The following is an 11,245-nucleotide window of genomic DNA, read 5'->3' as shown; positions in this document are numbered from 1 at the left end:
AAAGAGACACAAATCAAAGGAGTCAACCTGGTGTTTACTTGTCCTCCTCCCCTCACATTGTTTCTTCTATTCATTCTCAGACTTTCTCCTTCCCACCTTCAACAACCTGTTTGCTCCCTAAACTGGCTCATATTGGTTGTGTCACATCATTTGATACAAGTTAAATCCATTTTGAGTGGTTGTGTTCAATCAATGACATTTGTTCTCTATTTGTATTTGATTGTTGCCACTTGTGTTTACCAGTATGGATGACATGTGAATTAGAGTGCAGAATGTGTTTTAAGACTGAGAATGTGTTTAGAGTTTTGCTGAAAAGTCTAAGTGAGACCTGCAAATTGTGTTTTACCATGAGAAATAGTTTAAGGTATTGACAACAGACTGCACAATTAGCTTCATGAGTTCAGGCAACTGAGAACTTTGTTCAGCCAGTGGGTTTTAGTGTTTTAGCAATTGTAAAAAACTGTAAGGTAACTTACAGAAGTGTTTGTGTTCACAGACTGCCATTGGGGGACAGTTACATGCTGAAGTTTGAACACTGCGACTTTGGTAGAACACATGGCTAGAGAATTCTCACAGAGATGACAGGTAAAGCATTTATCTTACATGTCTTAACATTTAACAATTCCTTTCTTTGAGACACTATTGACAGGAAGGGTACATTTTTATTGGAATTCTCATTCAGTTGGCCACCCTCAAATGAGCTGTAGGCCTACATTCTTGCACATATTTAAGCACCCTTTGGTTTTTAACGGTCATGACAGGACCTTCTCCTGTGGTATGCTAGCCCAGCAGCAGCCATAACAAAGCCTATTCCATGTCCGAAGACCCCTAGGAGTATCTGATTCCGTTCACCTTCAGGCATTGTAGGATCTGCAAAATACAGATATCAATGGGTTATCAGCTAAGCTTATAGTATCCTCTTTAAGAAGCACTTCAAATGCAATGCACTATATAACATGTAGGCTGTCATAACCATGGTTTTGTTAGAGTCACAGGTGCTCAGATTAAAAGAAAGTTGTCCTACCCCAGTCAAACACCATAGGCTCTTTGAAGCTGAGATGCTCCAACAGACAGGACAGTCTCTCTCCCGCTTTAGGGAAGTACTCTAAATAAGAGTGAAACTGATAGAACCAGTCTCCATCTGCTAGCTCTTCGGTGGAGGTGACATCCGCTGTCACCACTTGGCCATCTCTAAGCCATGTCACCTTGATGTTCTTCAGGTAAAACTTGTGTGCACTGCACACAGGGTGGGAAATTTACATATTTTTTAGGGGGCAATTTTTGCCCCCACTTACTGAAATCCAGGGGCATTTCACAAAAAATTGGGGGCACTTTTAGAAACTTGTGAAAAACGTTTAACCTTTGTTCAAAATAATAAACACACTTATTTAGGCTTAAAGCAGCTATACGGAATTCTGTTCCAAAACTAGTACGCTAACTACCTAAAAGGCATGCAAAAACCTTGCAAACACCACCAACAGCCCAGCTGACACTAATAGAAGCTTGCCAACACACTAACTGGTGTCTTTTTGCAGTATACCTGGCGTCATGCATGTGCAAGCTTTTCTTCCATTTTTGCAGGGTGTTCCAGCCCGTTACACAGAATAGGGCATATCTTGGATGGCTAGTGGGAAAGACACAGGTCTTGATCTGTCCTTCACATGACCATATGCGATCAAAATTAATTAGAGGATGGTACCAAAACCAGTTGCCTATAGAACCATACCTCAAAAAGTGTCAAATTGTTGCATAGTGTTACTTTAAAGTATATGAACAATTGTCATCAAATGGCAATAATAAGACTATTAGGCTTTAGTCTACAAATTCAAAGTGTTTTCTTTTTTTGAACAAAAACCAAACAGACAACCTAAATTAGACAATCATATTCACGTTTATTCTTATTTCTTTGTGGTTATGAGTTGTTATTACTACATTTCATTATTCAACTATTAACAATCGTTTTTTTCTTTTATTATATTTATGGATTTTTGTGTTACCTTTAATCATGTTGTACCTACCATAGTAGGCCTACAGGAAATACAGTTAAGACTAGTAAGCTAGCTTGCAAGCAAGCCTTTGTAGTTAACGCTGAAACGCACTATCAAAGATGGCTAACGTTAGCTAACTAACATTAAACTAGCTTAACCGAACTAAATCATTTCTAAAAGTATTATTACCAGTTATCATTCACCATAGGCGATGGCGTGATGCTTGGCGCCTGGTGACGAAAGGCCATGTATTTCTGTATGTTTTCGCTCCCTTTGATGAAGTCAGCAGAAGAGTTTGCCTGTGCTGGATTTACAACGACTTGGGCAACTCGTTGTCTACAAGTCCGACATGCCTTGGGAAAAAAAATCAGGTGTTTTTCTCGTCGTCATCCTCCACCCCAGGCCAATCTAACTTTATTTTTTGACAGTTGCTGGGTGTGTGAATCTTTTAAAAATCGCGATGGTGACGGAGACTTTGCTGATCCTCGTTTCTCCTCACTCTCGCAGTCACAGGTCTGATTATGAAGCGCTCCAAATATGTTTTGTTTGAACGTTCGGTTCTTCACGCAACAATGAGTCAAGGCGAAAATCAAAACATTTAATGGCAACTGACCGGCTACAATGTTTGACACGTTAATCAAATTATTATTACACGAAATTATGGGGGCATTTTTTGCCCCTCTCCTAGTAATTTTAGGGGCAAAACTATATTTTTTAGGGGCAGTTTTGCCCTTTGCCCTCGTTAATTTCCGACGCTGACTGCACATAAGCATAGCTGGTTGGTTGCCTCTGTGAGGCTTGATCAATCTGAGTCTCACATATGGCTTGACTAGGAGGAGGGGGAGGGGATGTTAGAACCTTAAAACCATAGCACCACATGATATAGTCCACAAGTTGTGTACACATAAAGTAGTTCATAGTTTCTAAATCTAAGTTGTTTGAGACACATATTGTGTTCTAAAAGGAGTAGCCTATTTGCTATTTACAGTATTCATGCATACACACTCGATGGGCCTGAATACTACTGTTCTTGTGTTCCAACTGTCTCAAGACAGCAACATTAGTTTGAACATGTAGTCCACCTGTCATAGATCATCATTCAAGATTCTAAATGGTAACTGTTCCTTTGCATTTAATTAGCCAGACTCCAAAATTAGAAGATGTTCTTGTTTAGGCTGAAAAACTACGCTATATCACTTACCTGCCTTGTCAAATATATTTTCGTAGAAAATAATGCCAGGATGTTTACACAAGTTGTGAACAGAACTGTGTCTCCATGCCAACAATGTGGGGTCATTGTTAAATGCCTCTGCATTTTTCATGCCGAATGATGTATATCCGGTGAATTTGTTGAGAGAGCTGTTGTAGTCCATAACCTTCACTTTGTTAACGTATGTGCTGTAGATGTACTAAACATCATGGAAATCCCTGTGGCTATAGTGACATGTCTCAGTTGTCAACAGGAAGTGAGCGCCTGTATTCAAAGAGTGGAATCAAACAAAATATGTTCAAAATACGCATTTTTATAATTTAAAGTCCTAGATTATTCATTTATACTGGAGGGACAGTCATTTCTGTTGAATATCTGTTGAAAACATGACATGAGGGAATAATTGAAAGTTTTGCAAACTAAAATGTTCTAGAAGTGTAGATTTGTGGGAAAATAAACTCACTTGTTTGAATGAAGATCGAAAATCCTGCGAAGTTAAGAAATAACACGCAACGCTGTGAACACATTCTCACTGCCAATTCAGTTTCAGAGGAAAGGAGTAACAATCATGCAACCGAAGAACAGGTTTATTTAGAATAAGGGGAACATGTGTTGTCATGATATCCACAAAAGCAGAAGAGCAGCATACTTCTTATTGGCCAATAGGGATGGAATTCTGATGTCATGTGTCATGTCTCACAAGTTCCTCTGAGGTCACTCAGAGTGTAATGGCTGTGATAAGGACTGGTTTGGGCATTTGGTTGAATCTTAGTCTTGGCGGTAACAGCTATAAGGCTCCAGTCTGAGCTGCCACAGAGAGCAGGTGTGGCAGGTATCTGATACATTCCTGTAAAGGTTCTTCCCCTTCAAAAACATGGCGCTGCTGGTTCTCCATAATTCTGACTGCATCAACTTCAAAAGTGAAGGTAAGAATCACTGCAAAGGGACGTTTTCACCTCTCTTTTTCAAGAAAATCTTTTAATTCCATTTTCTGTACTCTGTGGTCCCTGACCGTGCATTCTGAAATTTAGTTTCACTGTGGGAATCATATTTTTGCCTAACAATAGTGGTCCTCAGGTTGCATCAGAACACTTCTCTAACATCGGTACAATTTACATTTGACAACATCGTTATAAACACAGGCAAAAACAGTTTTAGCAAAATAAATACATTTTATGCAGCATAACATAAAATCAGACATAATGAAATAATAATGTATTTAAATATGAATAGGTGTGTTTAGTTAATATCTAGGAAATGTGAGTCTGTCCCATTTTTGGTCTCAATGAAAATGCAATGTATGCACTAATTCTGACCCAGTGGCACTAAAATGACTGGGTCATACCATAAGCAAATTACCCCTGAAAAGTATACAATGGACCTATCTTTATAAACTATATTTGCTATTGTTTTCCAAGAAATGTAAATAACCAACAACAGTTCAGCTGATATAGGCACCTCTGCTTAACATAAACCACCCCTTTATATACATACAAGATTATTGAACTCAGATCTGAGTGTGATTGTTACTGACCCTGTTAGACAAGTGAAATGTTCAAAACAAATAAAATACATCGCAAGTTACATTCCTGTTAACCCTAATCACAATCATAGTCTACATAATCATGGTCTACTAATCATAAACAGTCTAAAATCATAATAATAAAATGAATATATATCACATATACATGTATGTATAGGGTGATCTAACAGTTAAGAACATGATATAGCAGAAATGAGCAAAGACCATGTGTAACAGTCCAACACCTAATTTGCTGATATAAACTGTAGGACAGAACTGACTAAGCAGAGCGGAGGCACAGGTAGCACTGAATTAGTTTAAGACATTCTGGCAGCTAATGATCATCTAAAACTGGCTGTAATCTTACTGTGTCCCCCTAAGCTCACCTCTCTGTAAGATCACCACAATTAAACTCTTCAGGTGTGTGTGTCTGTGTGTGCGCTCGCCCGCGTGCGTGTATGTGCACGGCTTTGTGTGTCATTACAAACACACCTGGAAAAGGTCCAGTCGCTCAGTTAAGGAGAGGCACTTGTAGTTTGTGTGTGTGTGCGCGTGTGTGTTTGTGCCAGGTGGTAAGAGGGTGCTTCAGCAGCAGCGGTGAACAGAGTTGTATTCGGGACCTGGGACGTTTGGGGACATTAAGCCTGTAGTCCGAACTCAGCATCCTGCCCAACCAAACACTCGACCCGCCCAGCTCAGTTCAAACACGCCGAGAACAACTTCGTCACCGCGTCCCTGCAAACAACCATCCAAATCAATAAAGAAACAAGCAAACAAATAGACACAAATAAGCATGTCCATCCAGCCAAAACCACCCACGGAGTGGTCAGCAGGCAGGGGTTGTGAGTGAATGAAAGCTCTGACCACCTCACCTCTGATCAATTAAAACCATTACTCTGTGCTAACTCTCTGTGAGGGCCGCTAAAATGGGCATACAAAAATCCTGTTCATGGCTGTGCAGTTGTACAGAGCATCAACCCAGGCGAGAATACACTGAGCACAGTAAGGCTCGTTTAAAAAAGTCAGAATCAAACACGCCCCAAAACTCTCACCTTGCAAAAGGAATGTAGGACAAACCGTACCTGTAGTAAAAGATAAGAAAACATAATAAAGCACAGTTTAAGTTCATGGTCATCATTTATCCAGTCTTATGTTTCTGTAGCGTTCTTCATGCATTAGCACTCCTTTGGTCACCTCCACATGTAAGTCAACCTTGACAGGGTACGATGAACAGGTGCCCTAATATGACCATCCACTTTGTGATATTAAGAACAATGAACAGGTGCCCTAATATGACCATCCACTCTGTGATATTAAGAACAATGAACAGGTGCTCTAATTTGACCATCCACTCTGATATTAAGACAGAAGATGAGTAAAGCAATCTTGACGGAGCATATTGAGAAGAAGTTTGTGATTATTCTCCTGACATGGTGAAGGAGGGTGGATGTGGGAACAAAGACATGATCATCAGCCAGGCCCCAGCTCACCTTATCTGAACCCCCCCCCCCCCCCCCCACACACACACACTCCCACAAATGAGCTTGGCCGTCAGCTCCACCTGTTGTTGCTGCAGTTGGTTTATTAAAAATGACCAGGTTCAAATGTGTTCGACAATTAACAAGAGACAGGTCCAGAGTACCGGGCAGAATGGAATAACCACTTATTTAAAAAGGAACCAACCTCATAACATATATAACTCACCAGGCAAAGGCCAAGAACTGGAGAATACAGAAGAGCAAAGCCAGACCTTTAATCTTCCACTGGTTGAAGATGGAGAAAGACAGAGATTAGTTGATATTAAGTGAAGTCAGTGGTCAGCCAAAAGATCATGTATGGTTTTACAAGGATGATTATATTACCCAAAACGCTGCACAAAGGGTCAATACAAGACATGTCTGCAAAAAAAGAATAGATGGAAGTTAAGATAATAACAGTAATAATATCAACACTTTAAACAGTATGTAAAGCATTTTTCATACACAGGATACAGCTCAAAGTGCTTTAACATCAGAAGGAAAAACAAAGCAAGAACAGAAACAAAAAAAGAAAACAATAAAAACCAAGGGTAGACCTCTCAATCCAAGAGGAGTAAAACAGGGAGGAAAGCTGTTCTGGTTACCCTGCTGCATCTACAGTGTCAGGATTCAGGCGAGAGCGCCTGGCTTCTATAACGCGCCCGCCCTGCTGCACTGAAGGAGCGCTCACTCGCAGCACCTGTTGCTGGAACGCATATAATTCGTTTTGCAAGGTGCTGTAGTCGTGGGAACGACTGGCCTGGTTTCTCCCAAAAGGAAAGTAGATTTTCCTCTGCTGATCCCGCGTCTATATGGAAGTTTGTAGAGAGATTGCGGGGGAGTAAAATGCTCCATTGCCGAAGTAGATTACATGTTTTTAACTTCGGGTTAAGTCCCTTTCCTTTACGTCTGCTGCTGGCTAGTAATACAGACAGCCGGAAAGGTTAATAAACGGAATGAAATAGCTACACATTACACACGCTATGTTTTAATAAAAGCCACGTTACTCACATACTGGTTAACACTGTTTGTTACAGCACATAAATGTTTGTCGCTACATCCAAACTGCGTCACCGTCGTCCCTCCCTGTGCTCCAGCCGCACCATTTTACTTGCAATGTGAATCATTTAATTTAAATATGCTTATTGGCATTTGTTGCACCTTAATCATTTTCTACAAACATGATATGCTATGTATGGTGTAGTAGACTGAGACTCTATTCACTACTGCACAAAAACTAGACACGTTTGCAAAACTAGACGTTTGCAATGAAGTAGGTTAAACAACTTTCGCCAATATCTCCGTAAGGGAGATGGGTTATGTGCTCAAATTTCCTGGGATCAAAGAAGACGTTAGTATTCATGTGCAAACTAAAAATCACGTCTCAGGATTGCTGCGCATGCAAGTTATTTCGGGTGTCTCAACTGTAACTAATACCACTGTCATATAATTATGAGTCCAGTAAAAGACGGAGCACACAGTTTTCTACCGTTGTTGAATCACATCCACGCGTAGACTCGTTTTCTTTCCATCCGAGAGTGGTTATTGAAAGAAAATATTAAGAACTATATGCTGATAGAAAGAAGGGAACTTTAAGCCACTACACTGCCTGTGCACGATGCGGATCCACGTTGATGTTGTTAGTAAACAAACCAGGTGGGAGCACATCTCCGTGGTCTTTGCGCATGCCCGAGGCAATGTAAACGCTTCACATTTTTGCACATGTATACAGGTAACGACAAGAGCCCTTTCCCTTGAAAATCTTCACACCTACACGCGAATACGATACGATAAACTGATCTGATCTCAGTGGCACATGTATAAGGCCCTTAGGTGTCCTAACCTCATAGAAAGTGCACCTCCCTGACCTTTGGGGCCAACTTAAAGTACTGTCGCGGCGAAAACCAGCCACTCTCTCGCAATTCCACAATCAATAGTCAAAAGCCCACATGTGTTGATCTGAGGTTTATTGTAGTCATTAAGCCACAAAAAGGAGATGGTCCATGGATTAGCTTGATCTCATTGTATGAATGTTGGATCAGACTTTTTAAATAAACCTAGTTCCTCCCACTCTCTTGTGTTTGGCAAGGCCAATCAGAACTTAACCCATACTCTAACTTTAACTCCTAACTTCTCTCTCTATTTGTTTGTGTGTGAGTGTTTTTGGCCCCCTTTCTTACCCTGGGATCCTGTGGAGGATCAATTAATCTTGTCTCCATCCTGACTATCTCCCTCTAAGCAGTCAACTGTTTGGTATTCCATTTGTCAGCCATTTTGAGTGAGGCTTTTCATACTTATGAATGAAGCGAGGTTCATCAACTTATACAAAATATCCAACAGTACTTCTGTTTTGTCTTCGTTTTACTTTACAACATTTTTGCTCTTCCACTGAGTGATTGCAGACAAATATATATAACCTAGTGGTAGCATACATAATGAAAAAAGGACCAGGATGGCTTCCTTGTGAGACAACAAAAGATAAATCATATGTTTTTGACACAAAACTCCCAAAGCTAACATGGTATTGTGTCTGTAATGTATATTCTGAACCAGTTAAGAACGCATTCAGAGTAGCCAACCCACTTTTCTAAACGATTGATAAGAATCCTGTGGTCAATCATGTCAAATGTGGCACTCAAATCTTAAACAATAAGAACTGTGGCCTTTTTTTGCTGCACAAACTCTAATATTGTTGACAATTTTTGTCAGTCTCTGTACTGTGATTACATTTTGAGTATCTTGCTCACACACACACTTCCTCTCTTTTACACGTTGTCAGGTCCCGGCGGAGCTCTGCTCCGGCCACGCCCCCTTCAGCTCACTCACTCTCCCAAACTGCACATTCACAGTCACGTTAGGTCTCATCATTCACATCTGCATCTGCATCACCTGCACCCCGTTTGCACTCAGCTGATTCAATCACCTGCACCACTTGCACTCTCATTAGGTTTCATCATTTACACCTGCACCCGTAAGCGTTTCCACCACATTCACAGTCACGTTAGGTCTCATCATTCACACCAGCCTTAGCGATCACCTGCACCCCGTTTGCACTCAGCTGATTAGTAATCACCCCCACATGTCACTGCCCTTTATATTCCCCACTCTCCCTGCACTCAGTTGTCGGTTATTGTTTGGTGTCACACTTCAACAGGTACCACTTGTTCTAGCGCTGCGCACTCAGTTTTGACTGAACCCTTGCTTATCTTTGTTCGCTACCCTCTGTGTTTTGTTCTTGTTTGTCTTAAGTTCAGTTTAAGTAGTTACCGAGTTAGACTCGTGTTTTGTTTACCCTCCTGGTTTTTGTTAGTTCGCCTTTTACTTTCAGAGCTTGGCTCTTTGTTTTGATTCCGTGTTCTTGTGAACCCGTTCCTTATTTCATGCAGTGCTGTGAGCCTGCGCCCCTCCTGGGCTGGACTGTTATCGAGAAGCGAACGCGCCTTGTTTAGCCGTTCGGTATCCATGGATATCTGTGCTGCATACCCATTAGCAAAATAAACACCCTTTTCCCCAAACATGCTGTGGTTCCTGTGCTGTTCGGTGCATACATACACACACTCTTTCCATTCATTACTTATTCACATTTAGCTAGATTATATATTTTCTGTTTTATTTCTGATCATTGTGTTAATAAATGCTTTGATTTATATATGCTGATCTCTTCGATGTTAAGCAAGAATGACTGCTGATAACCTCTTCTATTCAGAACTCCAAAATCCTTCAACCTTGCTATGAATAAGTTCACTTTGGTTGTAATTATTAACTTAATAATTCAGCAAATTGATAGTTAAATATATTTTATGTAGGGGATCTTGACCACTGTGGAGGACACTTCACTTTGTGTGGCGCCCCCTAGGCGTTCAATTTAATTGATCTGCCTTTGTGTTGAATGGTTGATGCTTGTCCAATCGTGTGAGATTAACAACAAATTGGTGCTTTTGTGAGGATAGTACCAATGTGTCTTGGTGGCCCTCGTGAAGACGGTATTACTATTTATACACAATAGTACTCGCATTTACCCGGTGCCTGCTCACAAGGTAAATAGTCTGGAGCTCCTGCATGAGGAGTTGCAGCAGTTCCCCGCAATTATCTTAGCAAAGCGGGGTTTTCATGCATGTGTGTGTATGTGTGTGTGTGTGCGTGGTGGTGTGTGTGTCCTTCTCACCAGCATTATGGCTGTAGCCAGTGCTCTAGTCTTCTCACACATCCTTTTGAGCTGGTTCAGAGGCCCCATCAGGAACATTGTGCTGCAGACACACATGAAATATAGCACATAACACACATATAACGCAGTTATACGTAAAATGTTACATCACACAAGCTTGTAACTTTACATAATATGTATGTATTCTAATATTCTGTGTCTCAAATGAACTAACCTGGCCAGAGAGGCTACGTTTCCAGCAGTGTACATTACTGCAAACACAGCCAGTCCTGCACCGGGGATCCACAGTAGACATGTTCCCTTGATTGAAATACATACACAGTATTGAGTATACTCTTCTCATTATTGTCACAGATTTGTTATCATTATTGGATGTTCAAATCCAATATGTTAATTTAACTCCACAATCAAAGTGAAGAGGGATCTGTTTAGTTGTATTTTGCGCTAAAAGGCTCTCCCTGATAAGATCGAATTTAAAGAGCAGCACTATAAGACTGAGAGCCAGGATCATGTCTGGATGTGTGACAGGCAAGAAGTTTCTAATGTAATTTTACCCAAATAAAAGGATGTATTCCAGAATGAATTAACGAATAAATTAATCGGCGAAGTTAAAGCATGAATAAAGCTAAAAGAAAATAGAATTGAGCTGCAGCTTACCAACACAGAGCAGAGAACGCCCAGGACAAAACAAATCGCGAAGCCCTTGACGCGTGTGCCCCAGCTCAGCGTGGAGGCTTCGTTCACGGCCTGCAACAGTTACACCCACAGGTTGAACGGCAGAGCCAAGCAGTTAAGTGAGGGATCCTGATGTTCGTTTAATAATGGACACGTTTATTGAGTTCG

At 40.8% G+C, this 11,245-nt stretch overlaps 1 protein-coding gene across 1 annotated transcript in view; it reads right to left on the bottom strand.

Annotated features, from left to right (window-relative positions):
• Window positions 1–5,415: 5,415 nt before the first annotated feature.
• The window catches only part of sft2d2b (SFT2 domain containing 2b), a gene marked incomplete at both ends in the record, with an annotated part of 6,428 nt that continues 598 nt past the window's right edge, over window positions 5,416–11,245 (bottom strand). Inside the window, 7 exons of the mRNA XM_080834073.1 lie at window positions 5,416–5,455; window positions 5,773–5,802; window positions 6,425–6,483; window positions 6,583–6,618; window positions 10,403–10,484; window positions 10,617–10,702; window positions 11,060–11,149. Coding sequence (XP_080690199.1) covers window positions 5,416–5,455; window positions 5,773–5,802; window positions 6,425–6,483; window positions 6,583–6,618; window positions 10,403–10,484; window positions 10,617–10,702; window positions 11,060–11,149 — 423 coding nt within the window. The remainder of the gene's footprint in view (window positions 5,456–5,772; window positions 5,803–6,424; window positions 6,484–6,582; window positions 6,619–10,402; window positions 10,485–10,616; window positions 10,703–11,059; window positions 11,150–11,245) is intronic.

The sequence above is a fragment of the Sprattus sprattus genome, assembly GCF_963457725.1.
Source record: "Sprattus sprattus genome assembly, chromosome: 3".
NCBI classification, from domain to species: domain Eukaryota; kingdom Metazoa; phylum Chordata; class Actinopteri; order Clupeiformes; family Clupeidae; genus Sprattus; species Sprattus sprattus.
The sequence above is the reverse complement of the archived record's forward strand: the minus strand, read 5'-3'. Positions and strand labels throughout refer to the sequence as shown.